The sequence below is a fragment of the Mobula birostris genome, chromosome 13 (genome assembly GCF_030028105.1).
Source record: "Mobula birostris isolate sMobBir1 chromosome 13, sMobBir1.hap1, whole genome shotgun sequence".
Classification (NCBI taxonomy): Eukaryota; Metazoa; Chordata; class Chondrichthyes; order Myliobatiformes; family Myliobatidae; genus Mobula; species Mobula birostris.
The window spans coordinates 106984284-107010885 of NC_092382.1; the positions used below are offsets into that span (position 1 = coordinate 106984284).

The following is a 26602-nucleotide window of genomic DNA, read 5'->3' on the forward strand; positions in this document are numbered from 1 at the left end:
AACCCCGACTTAAATTTCATCATGCACCTGTCTAGCAGTCTCTTAAAGTTCAGGTGTGTATCTGCCTCCACCACTGACAGTGGCAGCGCATTCCACGGACGAACCAATCTCTGAGTATAAAATAAAAACTTCCTCTAATATCCCCCTTGAACTTCCCACCCCTTACCTTAAAGCCATGTCCTCTGGATTGAGCAGTTGTGCCCTGGGTAAAAGGCGTTGGCTATCCACTCTATAAATTCCTATTATTATCTTGTACACGTCGATCATGTCACATCTCATTCTCCCTCTCTCCAAAGAGGAAAGCCCTAGCTCCCTTAATCTCTGATCATAATGGATACTCTCTAAACCAGGTAGTATTTTGGTAAATCACATCTGTACCCTTTCCCATGCTTCCCCATCCTTCCAACAGTGAGGCGACCAGAACTGGACACAGTACTCCAAATGTGGCCTAACCAGAGTTTTATAGAGCTACATCATTACATCGCGAATCTGAAACTCTATCCCTCGACTTATGAAACATAACACTTCTTAAGCTTTCTTAACTGCCCTATCTACCTGTGAGGCAACTTTCAGTGATCTGTTGTCATGTAGCTCCAGATCCCTCTATTCCTCCACACTACCAAGAATCCTGCCATTTTCTTTGTACTATGCCTTGGAGTTTGTCCTTCCAAAGTACACCACCTCACACTTCTCCTGGTTGAACTCCGTTTGCCACTTATCAGCCGATTTCTGCATCCTATCAATGTATCTCTGCAATCTTCGACAACCCTCTACACTATCTATAGCACCACCGACATTTGGGTCGTATGAAAACTTGCCAACCCACCCCTCTACCCCCACATACAGGTCGTTAATAAAATGACGAAAAGTACAGGTCCCAGAACAGATCCTTGTAGGGCACCACTAGTCACAATCCTCCAATCTGAATCTACTCCCTGTACCACGACCCTCTTTCTTCTGCAGACAAGCCAATTCTGATTCCATCTGGCCAAACTTCCCCGGATCCCGATTCATGCCTGGCAACTGAAAACAGAACAGGCTTCCAAAACGATAAATGCAATTAGAACAAGTGCAAATAAAATTACTTATAAACCTTTAGAAATTAATGAAACATTTAAAAGTTTTTACTCTGAATTATATCAATCGGAGTCACAAAATGATGGTAATGAGATAGAAAGATTTTTATCACAAATAACTCTCCCACATTTGAATTCGGAAAAACAGAAGTGATTAGATTTGCCTTTTACATTAAAAGAGGTTGAAGAAGCTTTAGGTTCACTTCAGAATAATGAATCTCCGGGAGACGATGGTTTTCCGCCTGAATTTTACAAAAAAAAAATTAAAGCTTTATTAATTTCTCCTTTTATGGAGTTAATACGTCAAGCGGAAAGAACACATAAACTTCCAGAGTCTATTTTGACAGTGATTTTAATAGTATTGTCAAAAAAAGAGAGAGAGATCCTTTAAAACCAGCATCGTACAGGCTTTGTGTAATACGGATTATAAAATAATAGCAACAATTTTATCTAGCAGATTATTTAAATATTTACCAAAATTAATACAAACTGATCAAACAGGATTTACTGAAAATAGGCAATCGGCAGATAATGTAACTCGGTTACTCAGTATAATTCATTTGGCACAGAAGAGGGAGGAAATGAGTATGGTAGTCGCTTTGGATGCAGAAAAAAGCGTTTGATAGATTGGAGTGGGATTTTTTTTTATTTAAAATATTAGAAAAATATTGGTTAGGAGTACCTTTTACCAATTGGGTTAAAACCTTAAATACTGATCCCAACGCTAAAGTAGTGACAAATGGCCTAATTTCAACACCATTCCAGTTAAAAAGGTCAACTGGACAAGCTTGTCCATTATCACCTGCTTTACTTCTATTGGCGATAGAATCATCAGCTGAATTAATTAGAATTGATTCAATTTTAAGGGTTTTAGAGTAAATCAGGAGGAATATAAGACTAATTTATTTGCTGATGATGTTTTGATTTATTTAACAAACCCATTGCATTCGTAGCGGAAATTATCTTCTAGGTTAGAAGAATATGGGAAAGTTACTGGCTATAAAATAAATTGGGAAAAAATTGAAATTTTACCCCTTACTAATGGAGACTATAGTCAATGTGGATTAGCAACTCAATTTGGATGGCCGATAAATGGCATAAAGTATTTAGGTATTAGAGTTGATAATGATATAAATAAATTATATACATTAAATTATTTATCACTGTTGAAAAAATTTCAAGAAAATCTTGACAATTGGATGATCTTACCAATAACATTAGTAGGTAGAGTTAGTGCTATAAAAATGAATATATTTCATAGATTACAGTCTTTATTTATTAGGGTTTCTTTATTAGAGTTAAATAAATGTGTGAAGAAATTTCTTTGGAAAAGTAAGATATCAAGTTTATCGTTGGGAAACTTGACATGGAAATTTGACTTAGGAGGCTTACAACTTCCAAATTTTAAAAATCAACAATCAACTTTTATATAATTGGTATCAAAAAGGGGTTAGATGTATAGGAGACTGTTATGAAGGAGGTATATTGATGTCATTTGAACAATTAAAGAATAAATATAAAGTATAAAATAACACTTTTGTTACTTTCAATTAAGAGCTCATTTACGAGAGAAACTGGGTCAAACAATGTTATTATCGAAACCTAATTTAATTGAAACTATAATTCAAAAAGGAAAAAATTTTAAAAAAACTTATTTTATGTATAATCTGATTAAACAAGGAATCCATGCGTCAAGACAAAAATGGGAAAATTATTTGAATATTAATATTGATGAAGCAAGTTGGTCAAGACTATGTCTTGACAATATGACAAATACAATAAAACTTCGACTCAGATTAGTACAATATATTTTTTACAACAATTATATACTACACAGCAAACAAATAAGTAGATTAAATACAAACTTATCTGATCAATGTTTTCGGTGTAATCAAGAAATTGGTACTTTTTTACATTCTACTTGGTCTTGTTTCAAAATTCAACCTTTTTAGATAAACTTAAGAGTTTTATTGGAACACATTATTGGAACAGAATTTCCACATAATCCAATATTATTTTATTAGGTGACATTGAAGGGATAAAACCGGAACTTAAATTGAATGAAATTCAGAAAGAATTTATAAAAATTGCATTGGCAGTAGCCAAAAAGGCTATTGCAGTTACATGGAAATCGGATTCGTATTTAAGTATGGATCGTTGGAATAATGAAATATTTGGCTGTATTCCACTTGAAAACAAATTATTTATAATTGAAGGAATAAATATGATACATTTTTGAGTATTTTGCGCCCTTATTTACAAAAGATAGGATTATATATATAGGTGCTCTGATGATAAAGATGTTGGTCCATTGGGGAAATAAACAAATACATATATGAAATTTATTTCGAATCCCATGGAACATGTGGAGACCTTCCAATATCCAGGCAGTCTGTCTTTCTTTCTTTTCATTTTTTTCCTGTTTTTTTGTCTCTCTTTTTTTAGGTAGAGGTATGTAACGGGGGAAGGGTTAAGGGGAGGGGGAGGGTAGATATTATTCTATGTAGTCAAGTTTGAAATTGAATAAAAAAAAAGATGCGTTACCTGGAGAAGGCGGCATTCATCACTGAAGCCGCTCACCCCGGGACAAGCTCCTATTCGTTACTACCATCGGACATGAGGCACAGGAGATGAAAACTCAACGATTCAGGAACACCTTCTTCCCCTCCTCTATCATACTTTTGAACGCATGAGCACCACCTCGGCATTCTTTGTGGTATTTTTATCTTTTGGCATTTCATATTAATTTTACATATCTGTGCCCTACAGATCATTCAAAAAGATCAAATCCCAGGTGGTACAAGTCCCAGATAATAAAACAGACCGTGAATCCGGTGAAAAACCTGCGATACAGGTGGACAGGACATTGGACACGCTGGACGTCATCAGTCAGGACACTGAGTACGGGAGTCGGACGTTACGTTGCAGTTGTACAAGACAACGGTGAGTCTACCCTTGGAGTACGGTCTTCAGTTCTGGTCGCCCTGCTGTAGGAAAGATGCCTCTAAGCTGGAAAAACTGCAGATGGGGATTTCCGAGGATGCTGCCGGAACACGACGGACTGAGTTATGGAGCGAGGCCTAGAATGTTTAGGTTTTATTCTGTGACATTACAGAGGTGTATAAAACCACCAGCGGCACAGATAAGGCACTCTATTTCCCCAGGGATGGGGAATCAGCAACATTAGGACACATGATTTAGGTGCGAGTAGCTGAAAAGAGAAAAGGGAGGTGGAGAGGGATAAATCAAATGACAGAGTGGGATGGGGAGAGAGGGGTAGAGAAGGAGTAGAGAATCGGGAGAGAGAGTGTGAAGAGAAGAGTTGGAGAAGAGGGACGCAAAAATGCGAGAGGAAGGAAAATGCGGATATAATAGGTCAGGTGGGAGGGGAGGAGAATGGAGAGAGAGTTTGGAGGAACGAGGGTAAACGGAACGCGAGATGGCGAGTAACAGAGCGATAGAAGGAGGGAGGAGAATAGGACAGGGAATTGGAGAAGAGAGGACGGGTTTGTGAGGTGCGGAGAGGGAGATGGGGGAGAAAGAGGGTGTTGTCATCTGATTCAAGTCGGCCCCTCGGACTGATGACAGAGATCCTGGATCTTTTCACGAATATTTGGGCACAAAGCTGCCGACTTCTCACAGATGAAACGGTGCTGATCGTTTTTGCAACGGTCCCGTTTACATTCACTGCATTCGAAATTTCCAGCTTTATTCTTCTGCACGACATAAGAGGCCACTTTCCTGTCAAGGGAGGCGGGGTGGGGGGTGAACAAGTTGAAAGGTACAACTCTCCCGCAGCAGACAGCCCTGTGTCAGTACCCAAAATCACTGACACATTCCCTCACCATTGACCTGTGGCAGACACCCAAATCACCCACTTCCCCAATTTCCCAGCACAGCCCAGTTTCAGTCTCCAGAGACTCCCACTGGCCCATCCTCTCCCTGCAGCACTGAGTCAGCCCCAAAATTAATCCCTTGCCCCAATCTCACCGCACAGACCGGTGTCAGACCCCAGAATAATCTCAGTACCCCAGCTGCTCCCCATAGGTCGCAAAATACACACATAGCGACACTCGCTCCCCAAGGCTCTAGGTCAGACCCCAAAATACTCCAACTGCTACACAGTCTCCCCACAGGCCTGATTTTACACCCCAAAGGACGCTGACTTCTCATTCTCACCCCACAGATCAGTGTCAGTTCAAAGTTCACACACTGCTTCGCTCTGTCCGCACGACCCCGTGTCGGTCCCCAAAATACTCGCACTTCACACTCTTTCCCTACAGCCCCGTGCGAGTCCCGGAAATAATCCTGCTGCCCAGCCTTCTTGTTCCAAACCTGTGTTAGAAACCAAAACACCCCCACTTTCCACTGTTTTTCCACAGACCTCTGTCAATGCCCAAACTAATCCCACTGAAAAAATTCTCTATCCACAGAACTGTGTCTGCCCCCAAAGAACTCCCGCTGCCGAACTCTCTCTCAAAACCTGTGTCAGTTCCCAAAAGCGCTCTACAGATCCACCCAGTCCCCACGGCCCCGTGCCTGTTCCGAAAATGATCCCACTGCCTAACCTTCTCCCTACAGACCTTTCCCAACCACCAAAACACTCCCACTTCACGCTCTCTTCCCACATTCCACGTCAGTCCCCAAACGCATTCAACTACACACACTCTGTCAATAGCCCGTGCCAGTGCACAGACTAAACCAATTGCCCACTCTCCCCCCACAGATGTATGTGCCCCAAATTAATCCCAGTGCCTCACTCCCTCCCTACAGTGTCCGTCCCCAAAATACTCCTACTGACAATTTTCCTTCCTAGAGATTTGTGTCAGTCACTGAACAAATGCAAACACCCCACTCTCTCCCCGCAGACCTTTCCCTGTCCGCAAAATACTACCAAATCCCACACTCTCCCCACAGAACCCGTCAGTCCGCAAAATAATCCCCCTGCTGGCTCCCTCTCGCCACCTGTGTCAGTTCCCAAACTAATCCCACTGCCCACTCCCTTCTTGCAGTTTACATCAATCCCCAAACTAATCCCACGGCCAACTTTCTCCTCAACAACTTTCATGACACCAACTCTCACCCGCTTTTGCATTTTCCAATCCAGTATGAACTACGTTGGTCGTTGATAGCTTTCTTGACTAGTCTCTGTGAAATTAAATTGCTATGATTAATGATTGAATTCCAGCACAATTTAAGGTTCGTCACGTTCTGTCTGACCCCGCGAGAGTCTGATGGGATGGTGCAGAAGGGGATTCACACCCTGCCTGATCCAGGAAATGTTGATGGTAGGGATTGGAGGGAGCTGCACTCTGTGTCTGAATCCGGGAGTGTGTTATGACACCGTATGGAAGAAGCTTCACTCTGTCTCACCCCGGGAATGTGTGAAGGGATGGTGTAGAGAGAGATCCACTCTATCGGAACCCGAGAGTGTCTGATGGGACGAAGTGGAGGAAGCTTCACTCTGTGTCTGACCCCCGGGAGTGTGTGATGGAACGGTGTGGAGGGAGATTCACTATGTGTCTGAACCCCTGTAGTGTGTAATGGGATGGTGTAGAGGGAGATTCACTCTGTGTTTGACCCCGGAAGTGTGTGATGGGACGGTGCGGGGAGATTCACTCTGTGTCTGACCCCGGTAGTGTGTGATTGGACGGTGTGGAGGGAGATTCAATCTGTGTCTGACCCCGGGAGTGTCTGAAGGGACGGTGTGGAGGGAGATTCACCCTGTGTCTGACCCCGGGAGTGTGTGATGGGACGGTGTGGAGGGAGATTCACTCTGTGTCTGAATCCGTGAGTGTGTGAAGGGACGGTGCGGAGGGAGATTCACTCTGTGTCTGAACCCGGTAGTGTGTAATGGGGTGGTGTAGAGGGAGATTCACTCTGTGTCTGAATCCGGGAGTGTGTGATGGGACGGTGTAGAGGGAGATTCACTCTGTGTCTGACCCCGGTAGTGTGTAATGGGGTGGTGTAGAGGGAGATTCACTCTGTGCCTGACCCCGGGAGTGTGTGATGGGATGGTGTGGAGGGAGGTTCACTCTGTGTCTGACCCCGGGAGTGTGTGATGGGACGGTGTGGAGGAAGATTCACTCTGTGTCTGACCCCGGTAGTGTGTAGTGGGACGGTGTGGAGTGAGATTCACTTTGTGTCTGAACCCGGTAGTGTGTAATGGGTTGGTGTAGAGGGAGATTCACTCTGTGTCTAATACTGGGAGTGCGTGATGTGACGGTGTCGATTGAGCTTTACTCTGGTGTTGATATGTCTTCCCTCGAACCGACACGTACCTGTTCTTCTGCTGAATTTATTTCAAGAAGAATTGAATCAGAATTTTCACAATGCAGCTTCGCCTCATCGTAGGATCTTTCAATCCTGGATATAAAATAACACCCGTCTTCATGTCTGAACCAGTCCTGGGAAAACGTTTGCTCTGAAAATTCCAAACAAGTCACAGTGAATCTCCTTCCGTCCGTACATTGCATCCGCCGGGAGACAGACATAGAATAGGGATCCAAGCAACACGCACAGAAAATGCTGGTGACCCCAGCAGGCCAGGCCGCATTGCAATGAAGAGGTACAGTCGACTTCTCGGGCCGAGAAGCTTAGTCAGGAATAACCGGAAGAAGAAATGGAATACGTTTAAAAGTGGGAGGGGGAGGGGGGGGATCGGAAATGATAGGAGAAGACAGGAGGTGCAGGGATGGAGCTACGAGCTGGAAAGTCGATTGGCAAAGGGGTGCGAGGCGGGAGAAGGCAGAGGATTATGGGACGGGAGGCCAAGGGAGAGAGAAAGGGGGAGGGGAACCTAGAGGATGGGTACGGAGTTATACTGAGAGGGACAGAGAGAGAAAAAAAAAAGAGCGAAAGAAAAAAAAGGCAACATCATAGTAATAACAACCAAACGAACAAACAAATAAATAAAGGGTAGGGTACGAAAGGATAGTGGGGCCTTAATGGAAGTTAGAGAAGTCAATGTTCTTGCCATCAGACAGCCCCGGTAGAAGACAGATTGAAGTTCCCTCCTCACTCTGCGAAGACTCATTCCTGGGGTCAGACACAGAGTGGGGCTTTGTGCATAGCACCCCATCGCAAACACACTGTGTCAGACACAGAGTCAATCTCCCTCCACACCTTCCCGTCACACACTCCCGGGGTCAGACACAGAGTCAATCTCCCTCCACACCGTCTCATCACACACTCCCGGGGTCAGGCACAGAGTGAATCTCCCTCCCCACCGTCTCATCACACACTCCCGGGGTCAGGCACAGAGTGAATCTCCCTCCCCACCGTCTCATCACACACTCCCGGGGTCAGACACAGAGTGAAGCTCCCTCTACACCCTACCACTACAAAATCGAGGAGTCAATCACAGAGTTATGCTGCTGTCGCAGTGTGTAATCGCACACTCCAGGGATAAGTCACAGCGTATCTCCTTCAGCACCATCCGATTACTGACACCCGGAGGAAGACATGAGGTGAAGCTCTTTCTCACTTTCCCGTGACACAGGCGCAGGGTCAGAAACAGTTCCATCACAGGCAGCGGGAGTTACTTATACAGTGAAGGTCCCCGCATGCAATTTAGACACACATTTCCTGAAGGGTCAGACACAAATTTGGGTTCCATCCACAATGACCCGTCACACACTCTCGGAAACAGGGGGAGAATGAAGCTCTTGTCTCACGGTCAATCATACTCTCCGGGTGTCAGACGCTAGTGATGCTCCTTCCGCACTCTCCCATCACACGCTCCCAGGGTCATCCCAGACTGGAGCTTTCTCCCCACCACGCTATCACACACTCCTTGGGTCAGACCTGGAGTGAGGGTCCCTGCAGACTGCCTTAACTGCGGCAAACAGAGAGTAAATCTTCATCCACACTACCCCATTACACCCGCCCATGATCAGACAGGAAACGAAACACTATCGGCACCATCCCACCGCATACTCCCGTGGTCAGACACAGTATGATACTGCTTCTACCCTGTCACTTCACACAACAGGGATCAGAATACAAGAGAAGCTCCCTCCGCACCGTCCAGTCACACACCGCTGTTATTAGACCCAGAGTGGAACACCATCCAAGCACGCGTCACTGTTCATGGTGTCAGACACACCCATGAACCCCCTTCCAAACGCACCCCCCCACCCTCACCATTGCTTCCCATCACACGCACACTGTGTCACAGAGAGAGTCCAAGCATACACAACCGGGCTGAGACTCAAATTTAAGCGACCTGCACCCCGTCGGATCACAAACTGAAACGGTCAGACGCAGATAGATTCTGTCCCCACAGACACATCAGACACTCCAGGGTTTAGAGGTGGAGTGAAGCTCCTGTCCACGTTGTCCCATCACACACTCCCGGAGTCAGACACAGAGTTTAGCTCCCTCTACAAAGCCAAGTCACTACTGCCTGGGTCAGACACAGAGTGAATCTCTCTCCGTGCCTCATCACACATTCCAGCGGTCAGACGTGGAGTGAAGTTTCCTGCACACCGTCCATTTACACTCTTCCCTCTTCTCCCGGAGTCAGACACAGACGCTCTGTCTCTCTCTACGATCCCATTACAGACTCGGGGAGTCAGACACAGAGTGAAGCTACATTCACACCGTCCCTTCAGACACTCTCGGATTCAGACAGAGTGAAGCGCCCTCTGCACCGTCCCATCACTCACTCCCGGAATCAGACACAGAGTGAAGACCCCGCTACACCGCCCCGTCACACACTCCCGGATTCAGAGTGAAACTCTCTCTCTCCACGGTGCCATAACACTATTCTGGGTCAGGCATGGAGTGAAGCTCTCTGGGCCCTGTCCGATCACACAATCCGCCTGTCAGACCCAGAGTGAAGCTGGATCCATACTGTCACATCAGAGATTCCCGGAGTGAGGCATAGAGTAAAGTTCACTCCGCACCATCCCATGACACGCACCCAAAGTCAGACATAGAGTGAATCTCCATCCATACCATCCCATCACACAATCCCGAGATCAGATACGGAATGAAACTACCTCGGCATCACAGACACCGGATTCAGTTACAGAGTGCAACAGCCTGCACGCCATCCAATCACACACCTCCTAATGGGTCAGACACAAATTGGGCTTCCATCCACAATGTCCCGTCACGCACTCTCGGGAACAGACGAAGAATGAAGTTCTTGTCTCATGTTCCCATCATACTCTTCCGGTGTGAGACACAGAGTGATGCTCCTTCCACACTGTCCATCACACAGTCCCCGGTTCAGCCTCAGACTGAAGCTTTCTCTCCACCTCACTATCACACATTCCTTGGGTCAGACATGGAGTGAAGCTCACTGCACACTCTCCTAACACAGAGTCCTGCGGGCAAACACAGAGTGAACCTCCTCCAACACCACCGTGTTACACCCGCCCGTGATCAGATAAAAATGAAACACTCTCGCCACCTTCCCACTGCATATTCCCGTGGTCAGACACAGTATGATGCTCCTTCTACCCTGTCACATCACACAACACAGGGGTCAGAATACGAGAGAAGCTCCCTCCGCACCGTTCTATCACTCACTCCTGGCATCAGACACAGAGCGGAAAACCATCCAGGCACGCGCCACTGTTCCCGGTGTCAGACACACACATAACCGCCCTCCCAAACGCAGTCACCCACCCCCACCTCCGGTATTCCTTCCCATCACACGCACACTGTGTCACAAACAGAGTCCAATGATACACACACGGGGTGAGACACTTTAAGCTTCCTGCACACGGTCAGATCACACACTAAAATGGTCAGGCGCAGATGGAATCTCTCTCTCCGCCGTCCCATCACACGCTGCAGGCGTTAGACGTGGAGTGAAGCTCCCGTCCGCATTGTCCCATCACACACTCCCGGAGTCAGACAGAGAGTTTTGCTCCCTCTACAAAGCCTCGTCACGTACTGCCTGGGTCAGGAACAGAGTGAATCTCTCTCTCCATGGGCTCATCACACATCTCAGCGGTCAGACGTGGAGTGATGTTTCCTGCACACCTTCCAAATGCACTCTTCCCCGTGTCAGATTCTGAATGTTACTCCTTCCACACCGTTTCATTACGCACTCTCGGGGTCAGACACAGAGTGAAGCTACCTCCACACCGCCCCTTATACATGCCCTGAGTAAGAGATCAGAATTTAGATCCTTTCCCAAAGTCCAATCTCACACAGCCTTGGTCAGACACACTGTGAATCTCTCTCTCCACAAGCCCATCACACACTCCAGCGGTTAGACACGGAAAGAGACTGCCTTAGCGCACACGACAAATAACAGAGGGAGACCGATTCTCCCTCTACGTCTTCTCAACACACCACAGGGCAAACTGTCTGACACAGAGGGAACCTACCTCCTCACCGTCCAATCACACACTCCCGAGAATAACACAGTGCGAATCTCCTTCCTCTCGCCCAATAACACAGTGCCGTGGGTAGACACAGAATAAATCTCCCTCCGCACGGCCACATCACATACCACCGAGTCTAACAAAGTGTGAATCTCCCTCCTTACGGTTCATCACACAGTCCCTGGTGACTCACAGAGTGAAGCTCTCTCTGAACCGTCCCATCACACCCCCCCCCCACACCCCGTGTTCACACACAAAGCGAAAATCCGCCCTCATCCTCCCAATGCACACTCACGGGGTCAGACTACCATCATAACATCCAATCACACAACCCGGTGTAACATAGAGTGAACGCCCCTCTGCACTGACCCATCACACACTCCCGGAGTCAGACACAGACGCTCTCTCTCCGTCCGATCCCATTACACACTCCGGGAATCAGATAGAGTGTGATGCTCCCTCCACACAGTCCCATCACACTCGCGGATTCAGTCACAGAGTGAATCCCCCTCTGCAACGTCCCATCACTCACTCCCGGATTCAGACACAGGGTGAAGCCCCCTCTGCACCGCCCCGTCACACACTCCCGGGTTCAGAGTGAAACTCTCTCTCCGCCAATCCATAACACCATTCAGGGGTCAGACCTTGGGTGAAGCTCTCTGGGCCCTGTCCGATCACACAAACCGCCTGTCAGACACAGAGTGAAGGTGGATCCATACCGTCCCATCAGAGATTTTCGGAGTCAGACATAGAGTGAAGCTGTAAAGATACGTCTCGCAATCCTCTGGGCAGGCACAGAAGAATCCACCTCCACAACGTCCCGTCACACTCTTGTGGGTTCAGTGATACAGTGAAGCTTCCTCCTCGCAGCACCATCACGCACTCACCGGTCAAACACAGAGAGGGAATCTCCCTCCATACCGTCTCTTCACACACTCCCGATGTCAAACACAGAGTGACCCTTCAGCTCTCAATGCCTGCCTTGTGATGAGGAGCGGGTTAAAGGAGAGGATGATGCCTCACCTCTTCGGCTAGTCAACAATTCACAGATTTGAGCCTTGGTTTCCTTCACAGCTTTGTACTTCGCTTCCATCTCATTGATCTTGGATTGAAGGGTTGAGTTTAACTCATCGTAGTTTCGGTCGAGGGTGAACTTGGACTGACGAATCTGTGATACTGAGAGAGATGGTGAAGGATGATTAGCGTTTACAGTGACACGTGATTCAGCAACACGCTACCGAGCGGGCCACAGAGAGTGTTGTGTCAGTGTCACGTTGAAGGTTGTCACAGTGAGAGGCGTCGGCCTGTCGTGTCACGCTGAGGGGTATATTAATGTGTCGGTGAAGGTTATGTTGTTGTCACAATGGGGGTCTGCGTCAATATCATGTGGGTCATAATCAAGTTCTTGTGAAGGACGTGGCGGTGTCACTGTGATAGGTGATTCTGTGCCCCGGTGAGAGTTGTGCCCGGTCGCATTGAAGTGTACCTCGATGTCACGGCGTGGGAAATGTCAGAGTAAGGGGCCTGGTGCTGTTAAGGTGAGTGGAGCATCTCTGTCATGGTGTGGGGTGTGTTTAGAGAGGGATGTGTTTGTGTCACGGTGAGAGGCATGTCATTGCCACGGTGGTTGTAACAGCGTCAGGCTGAGGTGTTTTGATATCACGCTAAGAGGCTTGCCCATGTCAGAATGAGGCGTGGGTAATTGCCTCAGTGAGCGGTGCATCGGCGTTATGTTGAGCGGTGATACTGTCTCGGTCAGGGGTGTTACAGTGACTTCTGAATCTTTGTCACGAGGCGGTGCAGATCACGACGAGGAGCGTGAAGGTGTCACAGTGTACGGTACCACAGTGTCACAGTGAAAACCGTGTCGGGGTCATTTTGAGGTGTGTTTCGCTGCTGCCTTGAGGAGTTTATCAGTAACACGGTCAGTGGGAATGTCGATGTTACAGTGAGGGGTACGTTGCGGTCAGTGTGACTGCCACGGGTGTGTAACGGCCATGGTCCGTGTCCGTGTTGCGCTTAGGAGTGTATCTGTGTCTCGTTGAAGGTCGTGGCCGTGATACGGTGACTGAATTGTTCATGTTCTGGTGAATGGCGTGCCGGTGTCAGGATGAGTCTTGATTGTGTGACGGTGAATGCCGTGTCTTTATCATGGTTATAAGCCATATGACCAGAAGACAAAGGAGCAGAAGTCGGACATTCGGCCCATCGAGTCTGCTCCGCCATGTTATGATGAGCTTATCCATTCCCCCACTTAGTCCCTCTCCCCCGCCTTCTCACCATAACCTTTGATGCCCTGGCTACTCAGATACCTATCAATCTCTGCCTTAAATACATCCAATGACTTGGCCTCCACTGCCGTCCGTGGCAACGAATTCCATAGATTCACCACCCTCATGCAAAAAAAAAACAAAAATTCCTCGCATTTCTGTTCTGAATGGTCGCCCTTCAATCCTTCAGTCATGCCCTCTTGTCCTAGACTCCCCCATCATGGAACACAACTTTGCCACATCCACTCTATCCATGCCTTTCAACATTCGAAACGTTTCTATGAGGTCTCCCCTCATTCTTCTAAACTCCAAGGAATACAGTCCAAGTGCGGACAAGCGTTCCTCATATGTTAACCCTCTAATTCCCAGAGTTATTCTAGCGAATCTTCTCTGCACCTGCTCCAACGTCAGCACATCCTTTCCCAAATAAGGAGCCCAAAATTGCCCACAGTACTCAGATCGCTGTCTCACCAGCGCCTTATAGAGCCTCAACATCATATCCCTGCCCCTATACACTGTTCCTCCAGAAATCAATGCCAACATCGCATTCGCCTTTCGCACCACCGACTCAACCTGGAGGTTAAGCTGAAGGGTATCCTGTACGACGATTCCCAATACCCGTTGCATCTCAGAACTTTGAATTCTTTCCCTATTTAAATAACAGTCTGCCCGTTTATTTCTTCTGCCGAAGTCCATGATCATACTCTTTCCAAAATTGTAATTCATTCTTCACTTCTTTGCCCATTCTTCCAATCTATCCAAGTCCCTCTGCAGACTCTCCATTTCCTCAGCACTACCGGCCCCTCCACCTATCTTAGTTTCATCAGCAAACTTAGCCACAAAGGCATATATTGCATAATCCAAATCGTTGATATACAATGTAAAAAGAAGCTGCCCCATCACGGACCACTGTGGAACACCACTGGTAACCGGCAGCCAAACAGAATAGGATCCCTTTATTCCCACTCTCTGTTTCCTGCCAATCACCCAACGCTCTATCCACGTATGTAACTTTCCTGTAATTCAATGGCAGCTCATCTTGTTAATTAGACTCATGTGTGGCCCCTTGTCAAAGGCCTTCTGAAAATCCAAATAAACAACATCCACTGTATCTCCCGTGTCTAGCCTACTTGTAATTTCCTCAAAAAATTATAATAGGTTTGTGAGGCAGGATTTTCCTTGAAGGAATCCATGCTGAGTTCTGCCTATCTTGTCAGATGCCTCCAGGTACTCTGTAACCTCAGCCTTGACAATCGACTCCAACAACTTCCCAACCACCGAAGTCAAGCTAACAGGTCTATAATTTCCTTTCTGCTTCCTTGACCCCTTGTTAGATAGCGGGGTGATATTTGCAATCTTCCAATCCTCCGGAACCATACCAGAATCTATCGACTTTTGAAAGATCATCGCTAATACCTCCGCAATCTCCACAGTTACTTCCTTCAAAACACGAGGGTGCATTCCATCTGCTCTGGGAGATTTATCTACCTTTAGACGATTCAGTTTCCTGAGTAATTTTTCTGCCTTTTTTGTGACTGCGCACACTTCTCTTCCCTGCCACCTTTGAGTGTCCGGTATACTGCTGATGTCTTCCTCAGTGAACAGTGATACAAAATACTCTTTCATTTCCTCCGTCATCTCCTTATCTCCCATTACGATTTCTCCAGCATCATTTTCTATCGGTCCTATGTCTTGCTCTCACCTGTATTTGACTCTTTATATGCATGAAAAACGTTTTAGTATATTCTTTGATATTATTTGCTAGTTTCCTCTCATAGTTAATCGTTTCCCTCTTAATGACCTTCTTAGTTTCCTTTTGTAAGCATTTAAAAATTTCCCAACCCTCTATCTCCCACTTCTTTTGCTTCCTTGTACGCCCTCTCCTTAGCTTTAACTTTGGCTTTGACTTCTCTTGTCAACCACGGTTGCATCCTTTTTCCACTCGAAAATTTCTTCTTTTTTGGAATATACCTGTCTTGCACATTCATCACTCCTCGCATAAACTCCAGCCACTGCTGCTCTGCTGTCTTTCCCGCCACTGTCCTTTCCAGTCAACTTTGGCCAGTTCCTCTCTCATGCCACTGTAATTTCCTTTACTCCATTGAAATAACGACACATCAGATTTCGGCTTCTCTTTTTCTAATTTCACAGTGAACTCAATAATGTTATGATCACTGCCTCCTAAGGGTTCCTTCACGTCAATCTCTCCAATCACCTCTGGTTCATTACACAATACCCAATCCAGTACAGCCTATCCCCTAGTAGGCTCAACAACAAGCTGTTCTAAAAAGCCATCGCGCAGACATTCTACAAATTCTCTCTCTTGAGATCCAGTGCTGACCTGATTTTCCCAATCTACTCGCATGTTAAAATCCCCCACAATTATCATAACACTGCCCTTCTGACAAGCCTTTTCTATTCTCAGTTGTAATTTGTAGTCCACATCCCTGCAGCTGTTCGGAGGCCTATAAATAACTGCCATCAGGGTCCTGTTACCCCTGCGATTTCTTAGCTCAACCCATAAAGATTCTGCACCTTCCGATCCTATATCACCTCTTTCTATGACTTAATACCATTTCTTACCAATAAAGCTACGCCTCCCCCTCTGCCTACCTTCCTATCCTTCCGATACATCGTGTATCCTTGGACGTTCAGCTCCCAGAGACATGCACCCTTTAGCCAGGTCTCAGTGATGGCCACAATATCATACCTGCCAATCTGTAGCTGTACAACAAGATCATCCACCTTATTTCTTATGCTGCGTGCATGTAAGTACAACACCTTAATACCAGTATTTGATACTTTTTGCTTTGATTTCACTGTAACTTTATTGCACTGCAACTCATCCCAATGGCTACACATTTGCCCTATCACGTGCCTATGTTTCCTGACATCTTTACTGCTCACTATCTTAGATTTATTTCTGTTTTCCCCTTCCTCCGCTCTATCATTCCGGTTCCCATCCCCCTGCCAAATTAGTTTAAACCCTCCCTAACATCTCTATTAAACTTTCCCGCCAGGATATTGGTCGCCTTCGGGTTTATGTGTAACCTGTCCTTTTTGGACAGGTCATACTTCCCCCAGAAAAGATCCCAATTATCCAAGAATCTGAAGCCCTGCCCCCTACACCAGTCTCTCAGCCAGGCATTCATCTGCCTGATCCGACTACTCTTGCCCTCGCTAGCACGTGGCACAGGTAGCAATCCCGAGATTACTACCCTGGAGGTCCTGCTTCTCAGCTTCCTTCCTAACTCCTGGAAATCTCTCTTCAGGACCTCCTCCTTTGTCCTATCTATGTCATTGGTACCAGCATGTACCAAGACAACTGGCTGCTCACCCTCCCCCTTTAGAATATCCGAGACATCCCGTACCCTGGCACCTGGGAGGCAACACACCATGCGAGTATCTCTGTCAGACTCACAGAATCTCCTGTCTGTTCCCCTGACTATGGAATCCCCCACGACTACCGCATTTCTCTTCACCCTCCTTCTCTCCTATATAACAGCGCCAGTCTCAGTACTAGAGACCCGGTCACCGTGAGCGCCCCCTGTCAGGTCATCCCCCTCAACAGCATCCAGAACAAGATATTTGTTGCTGAGGGAGACAGCCACAGGGGTGTTCTCCACTATCCGGGCATTTCCTTTCCCTCTCTTGACAGTGACCCACTGTTCTGACCCCTGTAGCCTAGGGATGACTACTGACTCCTGTAGCTCCTGTCTATCACCTCTTCACTTTCCCTGATAAGCACTAGGTGCAGCTCCAGATCTCTAACACGGTCTCTGAGGAGCTGCAACTCGGTGCACCTGGCGCAGATGTGGCCGTCAGGGGGTCTGGAAATCTCCCAGGATTCCCACATCTGACACTCTGAACAAAGCACTAACCCTGCAGGCATGCTATCTAATTCTACACGAATGAAACAGGAAAAATAAGTCTACTCACCCACTTACCTCGCCAAACAGACAAACTTTTTAAACCGTTAGCTGTGAGAGCCCTGCTGTTCCTGTCTGTCCGGGCCGATTCGCGAAAGCGGTGGGGGGGGTGGGGGGGGGGAGAGAAAACAAGAGTTGGCGCTTCGCTCTCGCCTCTTCCCGTTTATCACCGAAGCCCGTTGCAGCCAAAGCCCTACACTCTGCTACCGCTGACACCGCTGCCCGCTCCGACAGCTGCCCGGCAGTATCATTGGCATAGTGGGAATTGTGTCAGTGTTACGGCCAGAGATATGTCGGTGTTACGGTGAGGGGTGTGTTGGTGTCATGTTCAGGGGCGTGTCGTCATCACTGTGAGATTTCACGCGAACATTTATTCCACACTGTTTGTCCACTCTCTGACTCCATCCAGACTCACCATAGATCGAGAGCCCGGCCACTATGGCGATGAGCACGGACGTAAATAGGCAGAGTAGGCAGATCTTCATGTATCGTCTATTTTCGATGTTCTGTTTCGGCTCCTGTTCATGTGCACCTGTAGAGAGCCCATTTAGTGTGTGTCCGTCTGAGTTCAGCCGTGTCCCCTACTGCGACCCCCTTCCACCCACCATTCACGCTTTCTCCTTCCACCACGATCACGAGAAGAAGGATATGGCCACCTCACTATAGGAAGGATGTGGAAGCTTCGGAAAGGATAGAGAGGAGATTTACCAGGATGCTGCCTGGTTTAGAGAGTATGCATTGTGATCAGAGATTAAGGGAGCTAGGGGTTTCCTCTTTGGAGAGAAGGCCGATGAGAGGAGGCACGATAGATCTTCAAGGTTTAAGAGGAATAGATAGAGTGGACAGCCAGCGCCTCTTCCCCAGGAAACCATTGCTCAACATAAGAGGACATGGCTTTAAGGGAAGGGATGTGAAGTTCAAGGGGGATATTAGAGGAAGTTTTTTTTTTACTCAGAGAGTGTTTGGTGCGTGGAATGCACTGCCTGAGTCAGCGGTGGAAGGAGATACACTCGTGAAGTTTAACAGACTACTAGACAGGTATATGGTGGAGTTTAAGATGTTTATTTTATGGGAGGTAGGGTTTAAGGGTCGGCACGACATTGTGGGCCGAAGGGCCTGTACTGTGAAGAACTATTCTATGTTCTATGTTAAGTCATCCCGTCCCTCTCTCAATCCCATCTATTTTTATCCGTCATCGCTGAGAGTCCTAAATCCTGTACTGGGCAAAGGCTGTCTAATGTCTGGCTGTTTCTGTTTCTGCTTCTGAGCTGAACTGTGAAGTTAGAGTCGAGGACGTTGTCTTCGTGAACTTCAATTGGACATTTGACTGGGACCCTCAGAGGAGGCTTATACAGACGATTAGGAAACCTGGGATCCACGGGGAATTGGTCGTCCGGATTCAGAGTTTATTATTTTTCATAGTTGAATTGTTGTTACCCAGCTTTTTTCTTTTCTTACACGTGGGATATATGACGGTCTTGTAGGGATTAACATGTTGTCGGGGGTATGGTAACGTAGTGGTCAGCAAACGCTTTACATTACCAGCGAACCGGGTTCAGCTCCCGCTGCCGCTTGCATTGAGTTTGCACCTTATCCCGTGAGCCAGTAGGATTCTTCCGGGTGCCCCGGTTTCCTCCCACATTCCAAAGACGTTCCAGCTGGGACATTCATCGGTCAATGTCAATTGTCCCGTCATTAGGCCAGGAATAATTCGGGGAATTGCCGGGCAGCGCGGCTTGAAGTGCCGGAAGAGCCGATTCCACACCGTTTATTAATAAATATGTAAATCCAAGGACAATTTTAAAGCTCTGAATCTCAAGGTTGTATATGATGCATTAGGACCGACTTCAAAGAAACTGAATATGAGTGGGTTGGTAAAATTGCAGATGACATAAAATTCGTGGTATGGTGGACAGTGTAGAAGATCGCCAATACATTCAGTGGGTTTGGATCTGTTAAAGATCTGAGTCAATAATGGTAGATGAGTTTATCCCGGTTTAGTGTGAGGTTTTGCGCTCTGGAAATTCAGTTGTATAGGGACAGGACACCTGCAACGGCAAAGCGCTTAACTGTGCATTCGAAAGAGATTTTGGCTTTATTACGCAGGTCAATGGGGTGTAACAGAGTTGACTGCAGACGGGCCTTTTATATAAATCTTCTGGTGGGAGTTTCATTCACAAGATTGCGATGCATGGGATTCACGGTGAATGGGCCATTTGGATTCGAAGTTGACTTGCCCACCGAACAGAGTGGGCGACGGTCGCAGGTTGGCCGCCCGTGACTGGTTGTGTTCCGCACGGATCGGTGCCGCCTGTGGCAAAGACTTGGACGGAAGCTTCGTGTTCAACACGGCTTTGTGCGTTTAGGACATGCTGCCTCGCAGATACCGTAAAGTATTTGCACACACAGAACACAGACTGACCAGCACAGCCCTTCGGCCCACAAAGTTGTCCCCGATACATGAATTCCGCATCAAATGGATAACCATCCTCATCTCTTTTGCCTACACAATCTCCATATCTCTCCGTTCCTTCACATTCATCGGCTTACCTAAATATCTCGTTAAACTCTTTACTGTGCCTGTCTCTAACCCCAACCCAGGAAGAGCAAATCCAGGCAAAACCCTCTGTGTCCAAACAACAGACTCTTTACACCTCGATTCAAACCTCACCCATTCACTTGGGTTGCATGCACTCTGGGATTTGATATTTCAGCCCCATGGGAGAAAAAAAAAAGATACGGTTTGTCTGTCTATCTCTTTTTCTCATAATCTAACAAAACTCTATCAGATCTCCTCTCGTCATCCTCAGAGCCGGTGAAGACAACTCAATTCTCTACATCCTCTCAGCACAGCTTGTGCCCTCTCATCCAGGCAGCATCCTGGTGAATCACTTCGGCAGCCTCTCCAAAGCTTCGGCTCCTTTCTGTAATGGGGCGACCAGCAATGAACAGAAGGCAAAGTGTGGGGATAAAGGGTGTGTTTCCTGGTTGGCTGCCGGTGACTTGTGGTGTTCCACAGTGTTCCGTGTTGTGAATTATTCCTTTTTATATGATGTCAAAGACTTGGATGATTGAATTAATGCGCTGTGTGGAGACTGGTGGAGGAACGGTAGCTTTGAGGAAGGCAGGAGGTCGTAGAAGGACAGGAGTCACAGGTGGACAGGGCGGTGAAGAAGGTGTTTGGCACGCTCGCGTTCACCAGTCAGGACACTGAGTTCGGGAGATGGGAGGTCACTTTGCAGTTGTACAAGATGCCGGCGAGGCCGGAGTCGGAGCTGGGTGTTTAGCTTTGTTGGCCGTGCTGTAGGAAAAATGTCAGTCAGCTGGAAAAAGTGCAGAGGGAAATTTACGAGGATGTTGCGGGGACTCCGGGGACCTAGTTAGGAGATGTCGTGTAGTTCTGAACTTTAATCCTTGGAGCGTAGGACTGACCTACAGAGGGACATTCTTCCTTGGAGTGTACTGGTGACCTTACAGAGGTGTATAAAACCACGAGGGGCACAGACAGGGTGAATGCGCATATCAAGGAGAATCGCGGAAGAGAGTGCACACGCAGAAAGTGAGAGAGTAAAAAATAATTGGGTACCCTTGTGACAAAAGTTTGTAACCAATTGGCGGTCCGTATGTGGAACGAGATGCAAGAAATGTGGCTGAAGGAGAGAAATGTTAAGTACTTAAAAATACACACACTTCCGCATATGACATAATAATGTTATCATTGTGAACTCTGACCTGTTTGGGCATTGGTTGTCTGCTTGCGGGATCCTGCGGCAATGGGAGGGGCCTCGTCCTCATCGATGACGGGCTCGTCTTTCGGACAGTTCACCTCTGCGTAGGTGGAACTCAGACCAGCTGGGGCGTCGAGCGAGGGAGGATGAGAGAGAAGGGAAGAGAAAGAGGAGTGAGGACAGCGACAACGAGCAGTTAGAGGCGAAGGGAGAGCAGGGAGAGAGAGTATGTTAAGTGAAGCGGAGAAAGGATGAAAGACAAAGAGAAAGAAGTTGAAGGAACGGGTGAAGACGGGGGAGAAAAAGGATGAGAGATGGATGGAAAAGAGGAGACAATGATGAACGATAGGGGCAATGGACGACGAATTGGGAGTGAGTGAATGGGGAGAGAGTATGGGTATGAGATACGGAGAGAGTGGCAGAGGGAAGAACGGAAGGGAGAGGGAGAGGGGCGAGAGAAAGCAAAGAGAGCGGAGGAAGATAGGAGACAGATGGAAGGAGAAAATTGGGAGTGCGAGGGGGTAAGAGGCAGAAGAAGAGAGAGAATCTGAGAGAGGGGAAGGGAGAGGAGGGAAAGCCTGAGCGAGAGGGAAAAAGGGGAAGGGATCATCAAAGAGATGATGTTGCGGAGCGGGATATAAGCGGAAAATGGGGCGAAGGGGAGAGAACAAGGAGAAAGTGAAGGAAGGAGAAACGGGGCAAATTGCAGAAGGTCAGAGAGAGTTTAGAGAAAGTGGGCAAAGAAGGGAAATGGAGAGAGGGGTAGTGGGAGAAAGTGGTAGAAAAGATGGAGCGGTTTAGAAAGGAAGGGAGAGTGGAGGGAATGGGGTGTGAGGAGCAGGGGGCAAAGGAGAGGGGAGCAGGGAGGGGAAGTAGGGAGAGAGGAGGTATAGGAGAAGAGAAAGAGGGTGACAGGGTGATCAGAAGAGAGAGAAAGATGGTTAGAATTTTCGGAGAACCGTTCAAATTCTGCAACGCTGTCTCCTCTCCGCCTCCTCCATGCCCCCACCCGTCCTCAGCACCCCTCCAATGGTGTTCCAGACTTACCAACCCTTCCCACAGATGTCCCTCCTTTCCTCACCGACCGCTCCAACGGCGCTCCTTCTGCTCCGTGCCCGACACAGCTCCCCGTCCTCAATGTCCCTTTATCCTCACCGATGATTCACACGGAAATCCCTCCTCACCCAATTCCATGGCACACCCACCACTCCACGCCTCCCAGAGCACCCCTCCTTTCCGACGCCTTCCACAGCACTGCCCCGTTCCCGATCCCACAACGCTTAGTCCACACATCCCCTCGCAGACCGCACCGTCCCCACCAAACAGAGCTCCCTGCTGCCATGGTGCTGAATACCCACCGTACCTCACAGAGCGCACCCTCCACACCGACACTCCCACAGACCTCCCACATCATGGCCAAAGCCACCGGTTCCCTCCGGCTTATTCTACAGCAGCTTATCATTAGGGTCAACTGTGCGCATGCGCTGAGATCTCTCGACAGGCGTGGACACGTTACCTAAACACAGTCAAGTCAGCAAAAATGATACTGACCTCCATCTCTCCGGACCCGAGGAGCGGAGAGGGCCGTGACGTTAAGTTCCACGTACGATACATCAGGTTCAGCTGGGAGCACAACAGTAAGGGTGAGAATCAGGTTGAAGATCCCTCCGCACAGTCGCATGATACACTCCCGGGTTCAGACACAGAGTAAAACTCCCTCCACAACTTCACATAACATACTCCCGGGGTCAGACACAGACTGAAGCTCCCTCCACACTGCCCATAACACCCTCCTGGGGCAGGCACAGAGTAAAACTTCCTCCACGCAGTCCAATCACCTATTTCCTAGACAGAAACACAGTGAATCTTTCTCCACACTGTCCCTTCACAGATTCCCGAGTCAGACACTGAGTAAATCTCCCTTCACAGCGACTCGTCATAAGCTCCTGGTGTCAGGCACCGAGTAAAGCGCCCTCAGCACTGACCGACCAACCGTCCTCCCCAGTGTCAGGCACAGTGTGTAGCTCCGTACACGCTGTCCCACCTCATATTTCCAGGGTGTCAGACACAGTGTTTAGCTCTCTCCCTCTCTCTGCACCACTCACTTCTCGAAGGAGATTGTGAGTCCGCTCCTGTGAAACGCATGTTCGCGTAGGTCTCGCTCTCATCCATCGTATTGAGTTCTTGATATCCTGAAAGGGATAGGAGAGTGATTGAGTGTGTGTGGGATGAATGTGGTGGGGGGCAGGGTAGTGTGAAATAGAGGGAGAAGAGAGATATGGAGAGTGACTGGACACAGGACACAAACCCAACCCACTCTCTCTTTTCCTCGTTCTCTGTCTTTTCTGTCTTCCCTTCCTTACCGCACGGCAGTCTCTCTCTCTCTCTCTTTCTCTCTCTCTCTCTCTCTCTCTCTCTCTCTCACTTTCGCTCTCTCTATCTATCTCTCCCTCTCATTCCCCTCTCTCTCTCTTTGTCTCTCTCTCTCTCTTTCTCCCTCCTTCCCCTTCTTTCTCCTATGTCGCATTCCTCATTTGTCTTGCAGTCCCTCTCTGGGCTCTGTCTCCTTCCACATCTCCCACCATATTTATCGCTTCCGACTTGTCGAAGGTGGGGAAGGCGTTGGGTGTTTTTTTTTGGCTCGGGACAGCCATCTCTCTCTCACATTCTGCAGTGCAATTCCCCACCTCACCCCCTCGTTCACTCCGTCTCGCTACTTCCTGTTTGTGTCCCTTCTGTCCACACCCTCCTTCGCTTCCCCTTTCCCTCCCCCACACCGTTCCTCTTTCCCCCTGCACTACTCGTCCCTCCGTGCCCCTCCCCCCACCTGTCTCTCACACTCCCACCCTCACCCCCACCCGCTCCTTTTCTCCCTCTCACCATTCCACCCTTCCCCACCACCTCCCTACCTCCAGCCGTTCCTGAAGTCTTGAATTGTGTGTCTGCTTCTAAGATTCCGTGTGTGTGTGTGTGTGTGTGTCTGAGAGCCGTTGCGAAGCAGAGGAAAGAGGAAGGAAGCGGAGGCGTGGAGTGGGCGGGGACCGGGTGGTGAGATTGCACATAGGAGAGGAATCACATGGTAGTTTTATCCACACAGAACTGTTGAGAGCCTCAGAACCGAGAGACCGGTATCCGATATAAAGGGAGTAAACCCCTATCGTACTCAGAAATCCCGGTGAACACAGAGAGGGTGAATTGGAGAGGAGGGGCTTGGGTTGGACCCAGAGATCTGGAGGTCTGCTGGGGATGGAGTGGTCTACGTAAACAGGGAGTAGCTTCAGGGAGTTTGGGGATGAGGGAGATCGGTACAGTCGAGTAAGGAGGTGAAGGATTTAATAGAGGTTTAGGGAAAGGAGGGGGTGATGGAGACGGGGGATTACTCTGAGGTAGAAAGGGGTAGACGGTGACAGAGAGTCGGTGCAAGGGATTATGGAGGGGCCGGATACTCCAGCGCTGTCAGGAGCTCATGCAGCTGGTCAGTGGTGAGGGGTGAGAGATTTTCTGCGATCTCTGTTTCGGGGCATAGGGCCAGAACGTCCTTGAGGTGGGTGAACGCTCACCAGGTGTCGGGCCCCGATGGTGTACCTGGAGTGGGCCCTGCAGACCTGTGCCGACCAACAGACCGGATTGCCCGAGCCTCTTCCTCAGTCTCTCACTTCTGCATTGGAAGCATCCCATCCGCTTCAAAAGGGCGACGATCATACCAGTATTCAGGGAGGGTGGGCTAAGCTGCTTCTGCGACTATCGAGTGTAAAATAACGCGTTAGTGTTTATTGGCTGGAACACAGTAATCTACAGCACATTACAGGCTATTCGGCCCACAATGTGGTGCCGTCCAAGTAACCTTCCCCAGCAGCTGCCAAGAATTTCCCTATCACATAGCCCTCTATTTTACTGAGCTCCATGGACCTATCCAAGAGTCTTTAAAAGACCCGTTTGTATCAGCCTCCACCACCGTCGCTGTCTGTGCGTTCCCCGCACTCACCACTCCCTGTGTGAAATCCTTACCCCCGACATCTCCTGTGTACCTACTTCCAAGCACCTTAAAACTGTGTGTTCCCGTGTTAGCCATTTCAGCCCTGGGGATAAAAGCTTCTGCCTATCCACAAGATCAACGCCTCTCATCATCTGATACACCTCCATCAGGTCACAGCTCATCCTCCGTAGCTCCAAGGAGAAAAGGCCGCGTTCACAGAACCTATTCTCGTAAGCCATGTTCCCCAATCCAGGCAACGGCCTTGTAAATATCTTCTGCACCCTCTCTATAGTATTCACATATTTCTTGTAGTGAGGTGACCAGAAATGAACACACTATTCCAAGTGCGGTCTGACCAAGTTTTTCTATAGTTTTAACATTACCTCCCACGGTTGATGAAGGCCAATACATCGTAAGCCTTTTTAACACGGACCCAACGATCTCTATAATACTCCACACTGCCAAGAGTCTCGCCAATAATATTAAGTCCTGTCTTCATATTTCCCCTGCCGAAATGAACCACTTCACACTGATATGGTTGAACTCCTCTCGCCAGTTGTCAGCCCAGTTCTGCATCCTATCGATATCGCGCAGTAATCTCTGACAGCCCTCCACACTATCCACAACACCCGCAACTTTTGTGACATTGACAAAGAGACTAAGCCACCTTCCAGCTTTCACAACGAGCAGGAGTCCCAGAACAGATCCCTCTGTTATACAGCAGGTCACTGGCCTCCATGCAGAAGGACATCGACCCTCTGCAATGTGTCTGTCTCCACAATAGTTCTACTACTGTTGTCATCTCAGTTGCTCTCCTCTGGGCCCCGGACCATCTGGAAAATAGCAGAACTTACGTCAGGCTGCGGTTACCTGGCAACAGCTCAGCGTTCAGCACAATTATTTCCTCAGTTCGAAACAACAAGCTGCAGATCCTGGGCTGTGCGAGGGCAAGAATAGTAGGATCAGGCAGATGAATGCGTAGCTGAGAGTCTGGTGCAGGGGGCAGGGCTTCAGATTCTTGGAACATTGGGATCTCTTCTGGGGGAAGTATGACCTGCTCAAAATGGCCAGGTTACCCCCAAACCCGAAGGGGACAAATATCCTGGCGGGAAAGTTTAATAGAGCTGTTAGGGAGAGTTTAAACCAATTTGGCAAAGGGGTGGAAACCGGAATGACAGAGCGGAGGAAAGGGAAAACAGAAATAAATCTAATATAATGAGCAGTAAAGATTTCAGGAAAGACAGGCAGGTGGTGGGGCAAATTTGTAGCCATTGGGT

General features: G+C 48.2%; 1 protein-coding gene across 2 annotated transcripts; it reads right to left on the reverse strand.

The window, feature by feature from the left end:
• Positions 1-2443: 2443 nt before the first annotated feature.
• LOC140207290 (uncharacterized) lies at positions 2444-23533 on the reverse strand. 2 transcript variants are annotated; one of them, XM_072275772.1, is made up of 8 exons: positions 23455-23533; positions 22901-22972; positions 21354-21896; positions 18037-18153; positions 12446-12598; positions 7358-7500; positions 6160-6224; positions 2444-4817 (listed from the first exon to the last, which is right to left on the reverse strand). In XM_072275772.1, the coding sequence occupies exons 1-8, from the start codon at positions 23519-23521 to the stop codon at positions 4637-4639; spliced, it is 1341 nt and encodes a 446-aa protein (XP_072131873.1). In that variant the 5' UTR covers positions 23522-23533; the 3' UTR covers positions 2444-4636. The 2 variants fall into 2 exon arrangements, with proteins under 2 accessions (XP_072131873.1, XP_072131874.1); XM_072275773.1 differs by lacking the exon at positions 23455-23533 and having other exon boundaries at positions 21354-21927; positions 22901-22931.
• Between the last annotated feature and the right edge of the window lie 3069 nt (positions 23534-26602).